Source organism: Tarenaya hassleriana, unplaced genomic scaffold (genome assembly GCF_000463585.1).
Source record: "Tarenaya hassleriana unplaced genomic scaffold, ASM46358v1 Cleome15, whole genome shotgun sequence".
Classification (NCBI taxonomy): Eukaryota; Viridiplantae; Streptophyta; class Magnoliopsida; order Brassicales; family Cleomaceae; genus Tarenaya; species Tarenaya hassleriana.
The window spans coordinates 1,933,997-1,951,813 of record NW_010964923.1 but is presented as its reverse complement, the minus strand read 5'-3'; the positions used below and the strand labels follow the sequence as shown (position 1 = coordinate 1,951,813).

General features: G+C 35.9%; 4 protein-coding genes across 6 annotated transcripts in view; 3 read left to right on the top strand and 1 right to left on the bottom strand.

The window, feature by feature from the left end:
* Positions 1–1,350, top strand: part of LOC104808887 (12-oxophytodienoate reductase 3-like) — a 2,129-nt gene extending 779 nt beyond the window's left edge. Inside the window, exons 3-5 of the mRNA XM_010534723.2 lie at positions 70–200; positions 291–601; positions 685–1,350. Of these exons, the coding sequence (XP_010533025.1) occupies positions 70–200; positions 291–601; positions 685–1,221 (979 nt within the window). The 3' untranslated portion in view covers positions 1,222–1,350. The remainder of the gene's footprint in view (positions 1–69; positions 201–290; positions 602–684) is intronic.
* A 2,580-nt stretch (positions 1,351–3,930) lies between these two features.
* On the top strand, positions 3,931–6,262 carry LOC104808886 (12-oxophytodienoate reductase 3-like). The gene is made up of 5 exons (XM_010534722.2): positions 3,931–4,153; positions 4,256–4,396; positions 5,007–5,137; positions 5,235–5,545; positions 5,631–6,262. The coding sequence occupies exons 1-5, from the start codon at positions 4,059–4,061 to the stop codon at positions 6,156–6,158; spliced, it is 1,206 nt and encodes a 401-aa protein (XP_010533024.1). The 5' UTR covers positions 3,931–4,058; the 3' UTR covers positions 6,159–6,262.
* An 892-nt stretch (positions 6,263–7,154) lies between these two features.
* Positions 7,155–11,779, bottom strand: LOC104808884 (uncharacterized protein At1g04910). Its single transcript, XM_010534718.1, has 9 exons — positions 11,047–11,779; positions 10,399–10,542; positions 10,198–10,270; positions 10,008–10,078; positions 9,825–9,920; positions 8,809–8,931; positions 8,467–8,699; positions 7,849–8,325; positions 7,155–7,759 (listed from the first exon to the last, which is right to left on the bottom strand). The coding sequence occupies exons 1-9, from the start codon at positions 11,530–11,532 to the stop codon at positions 7,558–7,560; spliced, it is 1,905 nt and encodes a 634-aa protein (XP_010533020.1). The 5' UTR covers positions 11,533–11,779; the 3' UTR covers positions 7,155–7,557.
* Positions 11,780–13,490: 1,711 nt separating this feature from the next.
* Positions 13,491–16,069, top strand: LOC104808885 (pentatricopeptide repeat-containing protein At2g06000-like). 3 transcript variants are annotated; one of them, XM_010534721.1, is made up of 3 exons: positions 13,491–14,120; positions 14,274–15,327; positions 15,624–16,069. In XM_010534721.1, exons 1-2 carry the CDS (start codon positions 13,616–13,618, stop codon positions 15,239–15,241), a joined length of 1,473 nt encoding a protein of 490 aa, XP_010533023.1. In that variant the 5' UTR covers positions 13,491–13,615; the 3' UTR covers positions 15,242–15,327; positions 15,624–16,069. The 3 variants fall into 3 exon arrangements, with proteins under 3 accessions (XP_010533023.1, XP_010533022.1, XP_010533021.1); XM_010534720.1 differs by having other exon boundaries at positions 13,491–15,327; positions 15,717–16,069; XM_010534719.1 differs by having other exon boundaries at positions 13,491–15,327.
* Positions 16,070–17,817: the final 1,748 nt, after the last annotated feature.

Genomic DNA, 17,817 nt, shown 5'->3' with positions numbered 1-17,817 from the left:
TATATATATATATATATATATATATATATATATATGAGGTTCATAAAAAACGGTGTAATGACGATTCAGATATCCGCATATTCCTGGAATTTACAACGACGAACAAGTAGAAGCATGGAAGAAGGTCGTGGACGGCGTTCATCGCCAAGGAAGCGTCTTCTTTTGTCAACTATGGCACGCTGGCCGAGCCTCTCATACAGGTCCGTATACAATAAGATTAGTCGGTCCAAATATTCATATATATATATATATACACACACACACACTCATAAAATGATGAAATAATATAGTGTACCAACCCGGAGGAGGTGCGCCTATCTCGTCCACCACCATGCCGATTTCAAGTACGTGGGGACCTCTCTTGCCCGATGGTTCGTACGGGAAATACCCGAAACCTCGAGCTCTAGAAGCTTCCGAGATCCCTCGGGTCGTGGAGTGTTACCGCATTGCAGCCATTAACAGCATCCGAGCAGGTTTCGACGGGGTCGAGATCCACGGAGGTCATGGTTATCTCATCGACCAGTTCATGAAGGACGGTATCAATGATCGAACCGATGAATACGGTGGTTCCATTGCGAATCGTTGCAAATTCCTGATGCAGGTAACAAGGGTCCCGACCTCTTCGAGATATCAAACCGTAGACATTAAACTCTAAATGGAAAATTAACTCGGGCCGAAATGCAGGTAGTTCAAGCCGTGGTTTCATCCATTGGAGCCGACCGAGTCGCGGTGAGGATATCTCCGGCTATCGATCATCTTGATGCAATTGAATCCAATCCATTAGCCCTCGGGCTAGAAATCGTTGATCGGTTAAACAAGTTTCAAGAAAGCAACGGCTCGAAGCTAGCTTACCTGCACGTGACGCTTCCCCGTTACCATGCCTACCAAAAAAACGCATCGAAAAAGCAAGGGATGGGAGAGGAAGAAGGCGTTGAGATGATAAGGGCATTGAGGAGGAAGTATAACGGCACTTTCATGTCAAGCGGAGGGTTCACCCGAGAACTCGGAATGGAGGCTATTCGACAAGGCGATGCGGACTTGATCTCGTACGGAAGGTTGTTTATCTCGAATCCGGATTTGGTTTTGCGGTTTAAGATCAATGGGAAGCTCAACAAGTATGATCGGAAAACGTTTTACACCCATGATCCGATCGTAGGCTACACAGATTATCCATTCCTTGGGAAGGAGAAAGCAAACCATCAACCTTTATCCCGTCTTTGAGTCCCCAAACTTCGATTTTTTGATGGAATCTGCAGAAGAGTTTGGAGATATTCTCAATGAATCTATTTCAGTGTTGGTCATGTTATTTTATATCTCAAATTACTTAGTATGCGATTATTATTTCAATTTCTTACCAAAACTTTGAGCTCAATAATTTTCGTAATACATAACTAAATTATGAATTTTATATACCATTAGAAAGATAATTTCAATACACACGAATAAACAGAAAAATACAATTTTTATAACGGTGTAAAAAGTTATGAAAGAAACAATATTACTAGAAAAACTTAATTTTAAAACTAAATTTTTAGGAAAAAAAATATTCAAACTCATGATAAACCATGTTTAATTAAGAAAATTATTTTTCGCTTGGTACTCGATTAAATGAAATATAACTTTATAGGACAAGCTTACCTCATCTAAACAGTGGTAATTTAAATTACGGTGCATCATTGAACGCAACAGTGATAATTCAAATTACGGTGCCTCGTTGAACGTAAAGTTCAACTTTGTCACAAAGAAGGTAAGAGAATATTATTTTTTTTATAGGAAGTTTTTTTATTTTATTTTAGTATGTTAAAAATAAAAATAATATCTCTTTATTTATAGAAAATTAAATTGATACGAAAGGTGTAAAGCAAACCATCACATAAGATTCAAATCATGACTCATGTTGAAATTACAATCTCATACGGGTCTCTAGTACGTTGTTACAAACACGTACTAATGATTATGATACGTATGCAATAATCATCTCTATTATTTCACACATAAAATTGATTAGAGATCTAAAGATCTTGATATAAGATATAAATATATAATATGAAAATATATTTAACGAAATGTATACATTGAATGATTAAATGAATCAATACGGATATCATATCGTAGATTATACTAAAACATATGTAAACTAATAAATATCATATTCTAGACAACAAAAAGAAAAAGAAGATCATTCTAAACTACAAATTACCAGTTTTACATAATAAATCTTAAAAATATTTTATTAAAAAAATTATCTTTATTAAACCTCAAAATTTTATCCGGTATTATCCATCTAGAATAAATATTAATTGAACCAATGAATAATATTCTTAATATTTTGGTTTAGACAAATATTTATTTTTGTATGTATTTGAAAAGTGATTTGAAACTTTTATAAATTAAATTAAATGAAAAAACTAATCAAATTTTGGATGTAGATTTCGGACAAGCAAATTAGGTTGGGCTTCGGTTTCTAAAAGTCCATCTTCTAATCGATAACCATCTTATTTATTTATTTAAGTGCACAACATTTTTTACTACAAAAATTAAATTTTACATGGAATTGTTTTTGTATGAATACATTTGTTTTTATTTTTCCTTTTATTAAGGGTAAGTTGTATTATGCAATCATTAATAAAAAAACATCGATTTTATATTATGGATACCATGACGGTGAAACGGGGCATTAACAAAAATACATTTTTTTTGTTATTTTGACTTCAACACATACTCTTCTCCATCTGTGACGATGTGACCTATATAACCCAAAATATAGTACGGTCACATATTGATCTCATTGCTCATAACATTAAATTTATGATGTTTTAATCAAATGATTAGCGATATATATAAGATATGAACATAATGTATTAGTGTGATCACCATAAATTTAACATTATAATCAATAAAATCAAAATGTGACCACACTATATTTTGGATCACATGGTCACAGTTAGAGAATGAGATGTGATGAAGTCAAGATAGCAAAATAATGATATTTTTTATATAATACCCGGTGAAACACAAAATCCAAAAATAAATAAATAATAATAATGCAAAACCATCGAAAATATTTAAACTTATAAAATATGAATGAAATATAAAAATATTTTTTTTTAGAATGAATAATTATTGTGACATTGGATATAAAACATTGGTATAATGGTAATCAAAACCAATAATCAATTATTATATATATAAAAAAGCAGGTAAATGATACGATTGATTACTTGAAAATCCAAAACCAGAGAGTATATTAAAAAAATAAAACGCTCAATTGTATTTTATTGAACATCAAAACGCGCGAAACTTCATAAAAGATTTAATATGATACAGTAAACATACTAATTAATTATTTTCTAAAAGAGGTACTAATTAATTATAATATATCACAATGGTCTGTTATTATTCTTCAACGACCACAGTCTTCGGTCTTAGGTCTTAGGCTGCATTGCTTTTTCATCCAAATACGTCCACAAATCTCCATGTTGAAGTTTAATAAGGAAATTTAATTATGGCAAAATAAATTAAATTATAAGTGTTTGAATTTGATACGGTTGTTACAAATGCGATTATTAGTATGTGAATTTTATGGCGATTAGGTAAACATGTGATAAAAATGTGGTTTGATGTGTTAGAAATGGGAAGAATATGTATGGTAATTAGGTAAACATGTGATAATTAGGTTTAAAAAAGTATGTACGGTAATCAGGTAAAGAATGTGATAAAAATATGCATGGTAATTAGATAAATATGTGATAATTATAAATGTGAATAATATATAAGGTAATTAGAAATGTGAAGAATAAAGTAGTCAGAGATAGAAATAAGGTAAGCATATGAAAATTGAATGTGCTAGTTGAAAATTATATATGAATTTGCAGTATAAATAGGTGTGGTTTGTAACAAGTTTGAATCAAGAAAATTTCAAGAGAGAAATCAAGAAGAAAAAAAAATTCAAACTTTCTTCTTCCAAAATATTTCCAAATCGTTCCGTACACCTAAACACCATAATAAACTTCTTTCTCTCTCTCATCAAATCGACGGCGTACGGACACGGCGGAGAGATGGCGGAGCTAATGTCGGCGGAGAAGGGAAACTCCACCGCAACGAACGCACTCTTCTCTCCGTACAAGATGGGCAGATTCGATCTCTCCCACAGGTCAGTTTGACTCTGATTATGTATGTATATGTGTGTGTGTGTGTGTTATTGCTATTCTCAAATCGTGGTCTGTGCGTTTGGCGTTTGCGTTTGCGTTTGCAGGGTGGTGTTGGCGCCGATGGTGAGGTGCAGGGCGCTGGGGGGCGTTCCGAACGCGGCGTTGGCTGAGTATTACACCCAACGCGCCACTCCCGGCGGTTTCCTCATTTCCGAAGGCGCCATGATCGCTCCTGGCGCTGTTGGGTATTTTTCTAATAACATAGTATGGCTTGTTTTTCAATATCAATACATGAAAAATAACAAATAACATGTCATTACGGAAAAGAGAAAATCGCATATTAATACACGAATTTATAAAAAAAATCTAGATAAATACATATAATTTTAAAATTTATAAACAAATATACAAGTTCTTCTTAATTTATACGTTATCGGAATTTAAATTATTTTTTTAAAACACCATATCATGATGGTATTTGAGAATCTTTAAAAATTTAAGATTTAATTTTATAATGATTTTTGAGAATAATTTAAAATTATATGATTTATTTTCATTATTTTTAAAAGGTGCGAGGTTTAATATAAAAATTAAAAAGATTTCACCTATTTATTTAGAAAGTTTAAAATTTTATAAATTTGTATAGTAATATACGATTTGCCCTAATAATAAACTCATAGATAAAAAAAATAAAATGTAATCCTACTAAACCTATAAATAAAAAATTTAAATATTAACAACATGTCATAAAAAAAATAATCCTAGTACTGCAACCAATGGTCTCGTTTGTATCAACTATATTATTTTCCACATTTGGAAAATCATATTTATATTATTTTATTAACGGCCATTCAGATTGCCGCATATTCCTGGAATCTACAACGACGAACAAGTAGAGGCATGGAAGAAGGTCGTGGACGCAGTTCATCGCCAAGGAAGCGTCTTCTTTTGCCAACTATGGCACGTTGGCCGAGCCTCTCATCCAGGTCAGCATACTATAAGATTGGTCGGTCCAAATATTCAAATATATATATACACACACATATATACATTCAATATTCTTACAATGATGATATAATATAGTGTACCAACCCGGAGGAGGCGCGCCTATCTCGTCCACCAACAAGGCGATTTCAAATAGGTGGACACCTCTCCTGCCTGACGGTTCGTACGGGAGTTACAAGGAACCTCGAGCTCTAGAAACTTCCGAGATCCCTCGGGTCGTGGAGTGGTACCGCAGGGCGGCCATTAACGCCATCCGGGCGGGTTTCGACGGGGTCGAGATCCACGCAGCTCATGGTTATCTCATTGACCAGTTCTTGAAGGACGGTATCAATGATCGAACCGATGAATACGGCGGCTCCATTCCGAACCGTTGCAAATTGTTGTTCCAGGTAACAATTAAAGGGTCCACGGCCTCTACGATCAAACCCTAAACCCTAAAGTGTAAAGTCTAAACGAAAAACGATCGAAATGCAGGTAGTTCAAGCAGTGGTTTCAGTCGTTGGAGTTGACCGAGTCGCGGTGAGGATATCTCCGGTTATCGATCATAACGATGCATCCGATAGCGATCCACTAGCCCTCGGACTAGAAATCGTCGATCGGTTTAACAAGATTCAAGAAAACAACGGGTCGAAGCTAGCTTATCTACACGTGACGCATCCCCGCTACCGTGCCTACCGGAAAAACAACTCCGAGAAGGAAGATGAAGAAAATGCCGAGGTGATAAGGACGTTGAGGAAGAAGTATAACGGTACTGTCATGTACAGCGGAGGGTTCACCCGAGAAGTCGGCATGGAAGCTATTCGACAAGGCGATGCGGACTTGATCTCGTACGGAAGGATGTTTATCTCGAATCCGGATCTGGTTTCGCGGTTTAAGGTTAACGGAAAGCTGAATAGGTATGACCGGAAAACGTTTTACACCCACGACCCGATCGTAGGCTATACGGATTATCCGTCCCTCGGGAAGGAGACTGCGAACCATCGGCCCTTATCCCGACTCTGACGTTTTAGCGTCATTTGATAACCGTAAGATTCATTGAATTGTTTCTCAGTGTACCCATATTTTGGAATCCGCGTTGAGTTTCCGAAGGGGAGGGATCTTTTACTTTTGTCATTAACTTGTTATTAATCTTTTTTTTTTTATAATTTCCAAAACATATCAATAATAAATTAAAAGATTTTTTAAAATTGAAAATCAATTATATTTATGATAACAACTCTAAATTTATAGATTTTTTTAAAATTTATTATTATCACCATTATAATACATAAAAATATTACAAAGATACTTATTATCATTAAATAATTTTTATTATATAGACTATTAATTTTTAAATTCATTAAATAATAATTATTAATATTTTTATTATATAGATTCATACTTTTATATTATTAAATAATTTTGATAATAATAATTTTAATTAGTTAAATTTTATAAAATGAATAGGATCCCGAAAAAGTTTGAGAGGATGATAAACATAAACATAATTATCTCTTAGCACAAGTGCATAATTTTTAGCGGCAATAACTTGAAAAAACATGAACTTTCAAAAAATTTTATATATGTGAAACTTTTACTAAAATATACATTAAACGTTTTCTAATATTGATATAAACCTACATAAACTTTGTTTATATCTTATGGTATATGCGATTCGAATCTAGATCATCAAACCCGAATCCCGACCCTATAGATACTGGTTTGGGTTCGGATTAGGCCGATCCACTAAATTTACTCTTTGAAATTAATATTTAAAAAAAAATCGGTCTTTTGGGTCGATCCAAAGTCCAATCTGAACCCGATTCGAAAGTTCAAAAATTTTCGGATCTAAATATCTCGATCTGAAACCCGTTATTTTTAGGACTGGGCGTACCGCACTTCGGACCTCGGAGCAAAATTGACATCCCTACCAAACCGTAGAGAGCGACCCCGACTCGTCCCCAAACTCCGATTTTCTGGTGGAATATGTATATGAGACGGGAGATTTTCTGTACGGAATGCATTTCAGTGTTATTGATGAATGTAAAACGACAATAATCAACTAATAGCAGTGTAATGAAACCTGTTGTTTCGACAAAAACTTCAGAGATTACAAGAATTGAATCCTTTCTTTGTGTACCCATTTTCGGGAATCCGCATCGGGTGACCGAAGGGGAGAGATCTCGGATATCCGGGGATGAACTCGCAGTACGAGCTATGCAGAACTATCATTCTTGACTATGATACTTCGTGAACCTATAAATATCAGCAAGATGCTGGATTCGTGGCATCTTCGGAACCATTCCGTCAAATCTCGAGCTTCGGAATCGGAACCGCTGGTTGTTTCGTGTATCGGTGAACCCTTGACTGTGCCCGAGAAACTACCCGCATCACCTCGATGATTATATCCGTCAGCTTGCTACTACCATTCGGGTGAAGTCTCGCAGATACATCCGGGAAGAGGGTTTGCGTAGAAACTCTCTTCGAGCTTTGGGAATTCCCCCGGCTCTCTCATATACGGAGCTCCATCCCGATCATTGTGCAGTTTCTTCACTTTCGAACTGAATATCTTCCAAGAAATCCGCCCCTCTTCGTATTCATCAACGAGTTTCACAAAATGCATCCTGCATCGAGAAAACAAGAGATCACCAAATCCGCAAAAAAAGGTTTCAGAACAAAAAAATCGAGCAGGCAATAAAAAGAGGTGAATTACTTGTCCGGGTTTATCGTTTTCTTGAAGTTGTCGAACCGCCTGTGACCTTGAACAGCCTTTGCCATGTTTCCATCGTAAGTGTAAAGAAAGACATCACTTTGAAGAGCTACTATGTAATCTAAGCCAGCCAGCATATTCTGGTGATTCTTGAACGGAGCCAGTTCTTCTTCGGTGGCGAGATTCGAATGCGAGAAAATGTTGGGGAAGTCGGTCTTAAGCGATTCCATGCTTCCATTCCCGTAAGCTTCGCCCGCTACAAGGTAAACTCGAGTGCTGGGCAGGAAACCCAATGCCCTTAGAAGAAGGGAAGTTTCCTTCGGAGACAACGGGCAACCGCCGAGCAATCTTCTCTCCGTCCCGTTTATTTCCTTCTCCTTCCAATGGCTGACCTCATATCGCATCTGGCGTAGCTCTTCGTCTTCTTCAGCAGTCAAACCATGGCTGCAGCCCGTGAAAGCAAGCATATCCTTCTCGTACCTTAAAAAACGAATCTTGGTAAGTTTAGATCCAAAAATTATACGAGAGGAGAGGTTCATGTTCGATATTTAGATCGGCTATATACATAAAGATTCAAACATTTTCACCACATTTCGACAGAGATGCAATATCGATACTTGCCTTAAATGGAGAGCGAGATATGGACTCCCATTCTGCCTCATCCTCGAAACTAATACATTCCCCAATTCCTCTATCGGAGCCGAGTATTTCAAGGCCTTGTAATTTACATGGCAACGTAGCTTTTGTATGGAACTGGGCAGGTCATTGTTGGCGAGTCGAGAGTCAGTGTGAGTAAAGTACATGACTTTATGTTGCTTCAATAGCGGGAGAACCTCCGTCTTATAGTAACTAACCTGAAGAAACCAAAATAAAAAAACACATAATCGATAGAACATACGAGCAATATAAGAAAGATGCTGGCTTCACATTATGCAGCGAATATCGGCTATATAATATATTGACCTTGGACCATGAAATAGGTGTCTTGACAAAAGGCTCGATTTGGGCAAATTCCGACGGCAACATCTCAACAATGTGAATGACATCATTCAACTCCTCGATGAAGTGCCTTGTTGTTACATATACCTCGATGATGTCAGGGTATTGCAAAGTTGGAAAGATGCGAAAAGCCTTTCTTCTGTTGGCTGAAATGATCGATTTGGGAATCAACCCGAATTGTATAACTTTCAATGTTCTTATCGATGGTTTTGTTAAAGCTGGTGAAATGCCTTCTGCAGAATCCATTCTTGGAAAAATGATTGCTTTTGGCTGTTGCCCGGATGTTGTGACCTTCACTTCCTTGATTGATGGATATTGTCGAGCAGGAAAACTGAACCGAGGTATGAAACTCTGGGGTGAAATGAGTGCCAAAGGATTGGACCCTAATGGTTATACCTATTCGATTCTTATCAACGCACTGTGTAAAGCGAACAGGTTAAAGGAGGCCAGTGAACTTCTGAGGGAGCTATCTTGTAAGAATATCATTCCAAAACCATTTATGTTCAACCCTGTCATTGATGGATTCTGCAAATCCGGTAACATCAATGAGGCCAATGAGATTGTGGCGGAGATGGAGATGAGGAAATGCAACCCAGATAAAGTTACGTTTACGATTCTCATGATCGGGCACTGCATGAAGGGGAAAATGTTCGAAGCAATCAGCATTTTCCACAAAATGCTGTCAATGGGTTGTTCACCTGATAAAATTACAATGAATTCTTTGGTGTCTTGCCTTCTTAAAGAGCAGAAAATTACTCGAAAATCTGAACGAAAAGTATCATGTACATCTGAACGAGGATTATCCATAACGCTATTGCATATAGAAGAACCTAGATATCTACGATACCCGGGTGTTTTTTCAAATGATAAGAGCAGATATGTAATCAATCAACCAAATTCTATAAACTCTCTTTCAGATGAAATGTAAGAAAATTGAAGGGAAGAGAAGAAAATCATCCGAAAAAAGATAAGGTTCTAACTTCTAACCTATCATCTGCCCAATAAGAGCTGTGATCAAGTGAAGGAAGAACAAGAGTTGCCTTCATGATTTTAGCAACCGCGACCATATCACAGATCTGCACTCTAAAATGGTTCATCGCATCAGACTATTGATGTATAAAACAGAAGGCGAAACACGAAAGAAAAAGCCACAACAGCCAGACCCCAAATCGCATCTGATTCAGGCCTCCGTTAGCATTTATGAGAAGGTAGCCGTTCGTCTTTGCATCTAACTCTGCAGAGAATATGTGTATATATACATATATAGCTTATAATAAGCAAAATTGTTGCAGACAACAACAAATTATAACAAATGCAAAATGCTACTAAGATGTTATTTTGCAAAGGGCATACTTTTGTTATGCTTTTTACTGTTGATGCATTGTGTGAAATTCCCACTCTCGGGTTTCGCCCAGATACCTGAGAACTGAATGAAGAGTAAATCTCACAAAGTGGTGAAGGGATCTCTAATAAGACATCATAATGGTAGAGAGCTAAAAAAACCGTCACAAAGCAGTGGAAATGTAAGCTAATGTATTCAGAGCTGAGACTTACTTTGACCACTCTGTTTTGATCACTGACCACACCTGATTCGACCATAACCAAACTCCGTTGAACATTACTTGCTTCATCCTTAAACACATAATCATGGGAGCTATGATCCAACAGATTCATTCGATGGATGGATTTGGATATTTCCTAAGGGAAAGAAAATAAAGAAGTTCCAGTTAAGTGTCTACATTTCAATCCTCCTTGATCACTAATACTAAGGGATGGATATCATAAGAGTAAGGAAAGGTAACTTCAATCTGTAGATTTCTGCATATCATATGCATATATTCCATCAAAGTAGCCACACTATTCAAGAAGATAAACGCTAAAAACTCTATTTACATCAAATACATGCACCCAGATTCAGCACTAGAAGCTTATTAACTACATGTCCGAGCTAGGACAACCCATGACTTCCAAGTAGTTGATTGTTAACATTGGCATCAAGCTAAACATCTCAGCAAGTACCAAAGATCAGGAGTTCTTCATTTCTTAGACAAAGATCATGACTTCTTCAGATCATTGTTTAGGTCACAAAATATGAATATAATCACAGATTCTGGATTGATGATTCCCCTCAATTCTCAATGTGACAACTTGGAGATGGTTCCGAAAGCAGACAACAAATACAAGATTTGTGTCGGAAAGTACCTGATCAGAAGCTGTCCCATCAATGGCGGATCCAAACCATCCAATGGCACAAATCTTCAAAACACCCATAAACAAGCACACGCCACAAAAGGCAACGAACATCCAGTGCCCTAGCTTCTTCTTCTCTCTCAACCCTAAACCCGAAACCACCGATCCCATCGGCTTCCTCAGTAGACCTCTCACCACTCTCCTGTTGAGAACTGAATCCAACCCAGATCCCAGATCCGGACCCGAATTAGACCCGATCTCTGATCTGGGCGAGTTCAGGTAAAGATCGATCTCGTGGTGAACTTTCAGACCAGAAGGCGACCCATTCTTCGAGTGGCTGCCATCTCCGCCGCTTCCGGAGCTCGGACCGGCTCCGGCAACGCCGCTCTTGAAGGAATGAGTGCGACGTGTCATCGGACCGGAGAATCTCGGGCTTTTCACGCGCTGAGGGGCGCCATCGCCACCGTCTTGGTGGTGGTGGTGGTGGTGGTGACCCATCTCGAGGTTTTCTTCGATTTTTGCTATCTTTAATGACGAAGACGATTTCTTTCAGGTTTATCCTCGAATTGCAATGAATTCAAAACGCTCAGGGAAAGAAAAAATCTGGATTCTGCTTGCTTTCCCAGGAAACTGTAAAGCTTTAGCCTTTTTCTATCTCCTAATAGAAAATTTCCCAGATTGCGGTGGGTGGGAGACGGCAATGAACAGAATTTTCCCAGGATTTGAATCTGGGTATCTCGAAATAACATTTGTTTTCGTTTATATTCCAAACCGTTTTACGTATCTAAATGTTAAAATTTATCCTATTAATGGAAATTATTTTAATTTCAGTATCTTTGACTAAACGGACACCAAAACAATTTAATTTTTATTATCTAAACTAAAATCGGAATTGACAAATTTCATTTTTTTTTTAATTTTAACTTGAGCGTTTGTGTTTTTTCTTCAAAAGATTTCAACGTAAAATAAACTTGGAAATAGTCAAAAATGGTTGTACTATCTTATTATATGAAGAAAAAAATTAGCTCAAGGTTTTGATGGGTGGAAATTTTAATGTTTGATTTCCCTACGGCTGGATTATTTTTTAATTATATAAAAATTGATCAATAATTAAATTATAGTTGTATTTTATTATGCTGTCATCATCAAACCGGAATAAATAATGACGATAATATATATTCAGGCAGAAGAGCTGTTTAACAGCGACGGTGGTCCTCTCTTTGCTTCTCAATCCTTTTTTTTTTAGATTGGAGTTGAGATTTGACTTCTAATATATTATTCATTTATTTATTTATCCCTCGTATATATATATAACAGAACCGTAGTTAGGAAAGATTTCGTTAAACAAAAATTCAATGGAATTTGTCATTAAGAAAGTTAATTGATTATTGATCGAGTTATGGTTTAAGTTCAAACAGTGAGGACATTTAATTATCATCTAAATCGAGACATTTGAAACTATATTCCATAAAAATAAAACATATATATATACATTTAGGGCTGTCAATTTAGATCCAAGATCCTAATTCGGGTCCGGTTAAACCCGAAAAAATAGCAGATTTCGGGTTTAAGTTTTTCAATACGAAAAAATTGGGTTTTCGAAACGGGTTTGAATCCAGTTGTGGATCCGATTCGGATAGACTTGAAAGTTCGATATTTTTAAAAAAATTAATAAAAAAAATAAAATTACAAAAAAAATTCAAGAGATCAGTACGATCCGACCCTGAATTCAAAACCCTCGATAATCGAATACGGGCTCGCACCGACACAATTGATACCCCTAAGTCTGAACCAATTAAACCGAACATTAAATTGTTTTTTTGCACGTTTGTTTTCTTTAGCTATTTAAAATTGTAATTCCAACATATTTCAAGATGATATAAGGATAAACATTCTAAATTTTAAGACAAGAATATTATTTTAAATACAAATAATTTTGCTTGGTTTGAATTAAAATTAATCATTATATAATTGATTTTCTAACTCAGCAAGTTATCAAACTTTTTCGCTAGATATATTTTTATCGAAAATTGGATTGATAGCTTCAATATCTCAAATAAAATAATCATACCAATTTCCATATTAATAATTATAAATTCTACCAATAAAATATTATTTTTCAGATATTTTAATATTCGATTTGATTCGATTCGATTATTCGATTTCTTAAAAATATAATCGTTCGTAATTTTTTTAACGATTTAATTCGAAAACTGTATTGATTTTTTCGGTTGGGTCACCTCTACTCAAAGTTTTAAAGTATGATAGTATTTTATAATGAATTTGGAACGATGATAAATGAATATAGTTAAAAGTTTTTTTTTTCTAAAATTCGGATATATATTTAGTTTTTTTGGGCCAACTACTAAACTCTAAAGCCCAGCCCATTTTCATTATCAAGTCAGGGGAAAACACACTTCCAAAGCCTCTGCCTCATTCAGAAGTGTTTCTTAGCAGCTTACCCCTTGTCTTCCATGGATTCTAGACGAGGCGAGGTCGACCAAAATCAAGCCGGGAAAATCCTTCAACGCTTCGCTGTTTCCTCCGGAAAAGCTTTGATTTTGATCCATTGGGTAATGTTATGATACGAGCCTCGTTCGCCACCGCCATTTCCCATCTCCATACGCATTCTCATGGAATCTCTCGAGCTCGTCCTTTGCCGAAGAACGCCAGAGAGGTGATGATGTATTCCCCTGAATCCTGGCTCGTCAAGGTCGTGTCTACGTTGTTTTTGTGCAGAGCTCAAGATTCCGATTGCTGTTTCTGTTTCCTGAGCAAGAACTTGAATCCTTTCATCGCTTTCGAGGTTGTGAAGAAGCTGGAGAATCCTGAATTGAGTTTTCGGTTTTGGGAGTTTAGTAGGTTTAAGCTGAATATTCTCCATTCGTTTTGGACTTACAACATGCTCGCTAGATCCCTTTGCAACGCGGGATTTCATGATTTAGCCAGGAAGACGCTCGAGTGTATGAGGAGTGATGGGGTTCCACCCGATAGTAGATTATTAGGGTTTCTGGTTCCGTCATTCGCCGAAAAGGGCAACCTTGATTTCGCCAAGACATTGCTTGTTCAGTCTTACGAGGTTGAAGGTACTTCCTATGTAATGAACAGCTTGTTGAATACTTTGGTTAGGTTGGGTCGTGTAGAGGTAGCAGTTAAGTTATTCGAAGAACATCCGAGATCTCGGTTATGTGTTGATACTTGTACGTTCAACATTCTGATGCGAGGTTTGTGTCGAATAGGGGAAGTGGGCAAAACAATGGAGCTTTTCGGTGAGATGGGAAGTTTTGGTTGTTCCCCTGATACAGTCACTTACAATACTCTCATCAAGGGATTGTGCGATACCGATGACTTAAACAGAGCAAAAGATGTGTTTGATGAAGTCAAATCGAGAAGTGATTGCTCCCCGAATGTTGTTACATATACCTCGATGATGTCAGGGTATTGCAAAGTTGGAAAGATGCGAAAAGCCTTTCTTCTGTTGGCTGAAATGATCGATTTGGGAATCAACCCGAATTGTATAACTTTCAATGTTCTTATCGATGGTTTTGTTAAAGCTGGTGAAATGCCTTCTGCAGAATCCATTCTTGGAAAAATGATTGCTTTTGGCTGTTGCCCGGATGTTGTGACCTTCACTTCCTTGATTGATGGATATTGTCGAGCAGGAAAACTGAACCGAGGTATGAAACTCTGGGGTGAAATGAGTGCCAAAGGATTGGACCCTAATGGTTATACCTATTCGATTCTTATCAACGCACTGTGTAAAGCGAACAGGTTAAAGGAGGCCAGTGAACTTCTGAGGGAGCTATCTTGTAAGAATATCATTCCAAAACCATTTATGTTCAACCCTGTCATTGATGGATTCTGCAAATCCGGTAACATCAATGAGGCCAATGAGATTGTGGCGGAGATGGAGATGAGGAAATGCAACCCAGATAAAGTTACGTTTACGATTCTCATGATCGGGCACTGCATGAAGGGGAAAATGTTCGAAGCAATCAGCATTTTCCACAAAATGCTGTCAATGGGTTGTTCACCTGATAAAATTACAATGAATTCTTTGGTGTCTTGCCTTCTTAAGGCTGGGATGCCTAAGGAGGCCTACCGCCTTAAGAAGGTAGCTATGGAAAACCCGAGTGATGGTGAAACAGCACATGTGGGTGAGCTCAAGCCTTCAAAAAACATGGTAGAAGTACCAGTGGCTTCTTGAAAGGAATCGCTTTTTCGGCCTTCAGGCTTCAACCCACATCAGGCTTCAACCTGAAGCAGACCTGAACAGCCAGCTATGTTCATACGGTAAGCATCTGATTACTTTTCCTTTTGATGCTCTGGTAGAATCTTTTATTATCCATATTCGCAGTGCATTGAGCATTTGAATCGGTAGAAAGATGTCCGTTATCTTAACTTTTTTGTTAAACAGTGAAAAGATGCTGAACTTTCTCTTGCCCGAGAATGGAAATCGGTTATTTACACTGATAGTTTTGACAGTTTACCATTTTGCATGATCCACTCAAAACGCATCTGGATCTTTGCTGTGTCAAATTCAGTCACAGCATAACAATGTAACTTATTAGTTGAGGATGTTAAAACAGATTTGCCTGATTGAGGATGGAAGATGTTCAAGTTGATTGCTTCAGTCATCTCTAGCATGTGGTTAGATACGTCTTCTCAAGCTGATTCCGCAGGTGATGATGACTGCTCGTGTGGAAAGACGAGACCATGGTGATCAAAGGACTTAGCAGTCAACTCCCGGGCCGAAAAGAAAAACAGCGATGCAAGAGCGAGTGAGTGAGCTCGCAACGTCGGGTGATGATCCGTACGCATAAACCTCGCAGAAGCCGGTATCATTGTTGAGAACTTGTCTACAAAGACAAGAACTCTTTCTCTGGGTATTGGAATGGTTGGATAAAAGAAAAGGGTCACTATCACTAAGAAGTTCTTGCTGGCTTACCTTGAGTCCGGCATTATATCAAAAATACATTTAATTTGCTACTTCTACTTCAAGACATACCCTTGTGACCATGTGACCAATATGACCGAAATATAGTATGGTCACATTTTGATTTTATCGATTATAACGTTAAATTTATGATGTTTTAATCAAATGATTAGTAAGATATGTAAGACTTACCCTTCAATGTTTCAATGCTTTTTTTTTCATATATATATATATATATATATATATATATTCTTTAGGTTTTGATTTTTCTTTACCTGTCAAGAGTTTGAACATAGTATCAGGAGGAGGAAGATTGTTCATGAACATAGACACGGTCGAGTATCCGAGATTTTCGGTTAAATTCGATTTGATCGGTATAGGGCTAAAATTGTAAATTAATTATTTCTCGAATTTTTTTTTCAGTTAGTTTATATGCCTCGTACATTTATATTTGTATCCGAGTTCTAATTTCAGATTTTTTTAAAAAAATTATATTTGATCTCATATCATTAGATTAGATTCTCTAATATCCGAATTTTGAGTAAATTTTTTCACGAATAGAAAAATCACATAATTCAACTAATCTCAAATTAATTAGAATGAATTTATTTCTTCTTTTTTCATGTGATTTGGTTGAATTTGTTTGAATGTTATCAATTTATTAATTCTTGAGTGCATTGTAGCACTAAACTTTTTGGTGTTTCGTAGTTCATTCTCATGCATTTTGATTTTACTAATAAAATAGATACGACCCATCGATTTCAAAAATTTTAATACCCTCACTCACTCGGTCGATGACTCGGTATGACTCATCGATTATGCGTCCAACAATTCGCATTTTATGCTGTGTTCAAATAACACAATATTCAATGGACCATTCGAATGTATACCATAACCTAAAAGATTTTTCAACTCTTAGCCTAAATATTATTGTTATTTCTGTTTTGAATAAATAAATAAATAATAATATTTATTACGAAGTACCCGTTGAATAATTGATGCATCTAAGAAAATTTATATTAAAACCATCTACATCCTAAATTATCAAATATCATTTACCAATATTTAAAACTTATTTTTATAAGGTATTAAATACGTATTTACTAATTGTTAAAACTTTTGGGTGTTTTCAAGATAAAAAAATATGCGTAGGTGATAATTATTTATTTTTACAAGCTTTTCAAACTTCCTAACACCCACGTAAAATCGTGGACTTTGTTTTAGCTTTTTCCAAATTTATCTAAGGCATATTATATAATTTGATTTAATAAAATACCAATAGCAATTTATATATTGTGTTAGCCTTAGAACGTAACTATTTATCTATCTACTTTTTTTATAATATAAGTCACCCCTATGTATATAGCCTATGAATAAGTATATATAGATAGAATTAAAAATAAAATTTAATATATTTCAAAAAACATGATCCTAATGACATAGATAGGATTAAAAACGTATATATGTTGTATTCTAACAAAATGTTTGGTAAAAATCCAATGAAGAAATATATACAATGGTAGTTGTAGTTTTGTTGGAATTTTGGTTAAGCCTTAATCTTTGACATCTAGAAACGATTGAAAATTTTGTATATTTATTTTAATTTTAATTACTTTTTTGTGTGAAGAATATTGAGTTCAGAGTATAATCACTGTGGTGCTGAATTCCTAATTTTGGTATAAAGTTTATCATAAGGTTAAGTTTTTCAATCAATATGACAAGTGGTTAGGAAAACATTTAATTTTTATAATTTAGTAAATAAATGCGGATATTCCTCAAATGGAACTCAATAATATCTAAATAAAATTTATCTAAAAATTGATATATTCTTTAAACCAAGTTAATTG

Bases quoted from the DNA above. Each gene is read 5' to 3' on its own strand.
- LOC104808886 (XM_010534722.2), top strand. From the start codon at position 4,059: ATGGCGGAGCTAATGTCGGCGGAGAAGGGAAACTCCACCGCAACGAAC. The intron at 4,154-4,255 runs GTCAGTTTGACT...TTGCGTTTGCAG, and splicing joins AGATTCGATCTCTCCCACAG to GGTGGTGTTGGCGCCGATGG. The intron at 5,546-5,630 runs GTAACAATTAAA...ATCGAAATGCAG, and splicing joins GTTGCAAATTGTTGTTCCAG to GTAGTTCAAGCAGTGGTTTC.
- LOC104808885 (XM_010534720.1), top strand. From the start codon at position 13,616: ATGATACGAGCCTCGTTCGCCACCGCCATTTCCCATCTCCATACGCAT.
- LOC104808884 (XM_010534718.1), bottom strand. From the start codon at position 11,532: ATGGGTCACCACCACCACCACCACCACCAAGACGGTGGCGATGGCGCC. The intron at 10,543-11,046 runs GTACTTTCCGAC...TCTTTCCCTTAG, and splicing joins ATGGGACAGCTTCTGATCAG to GAAATATCCAAATCCATCCA. The intron at 10,079-10,197 runs GTATGCCCTTTG...TATTCTCTGCAG, and splicing joins CAGTAAAAAGCATAACAAAA to AGTTAGATGCAAAGACGAAC.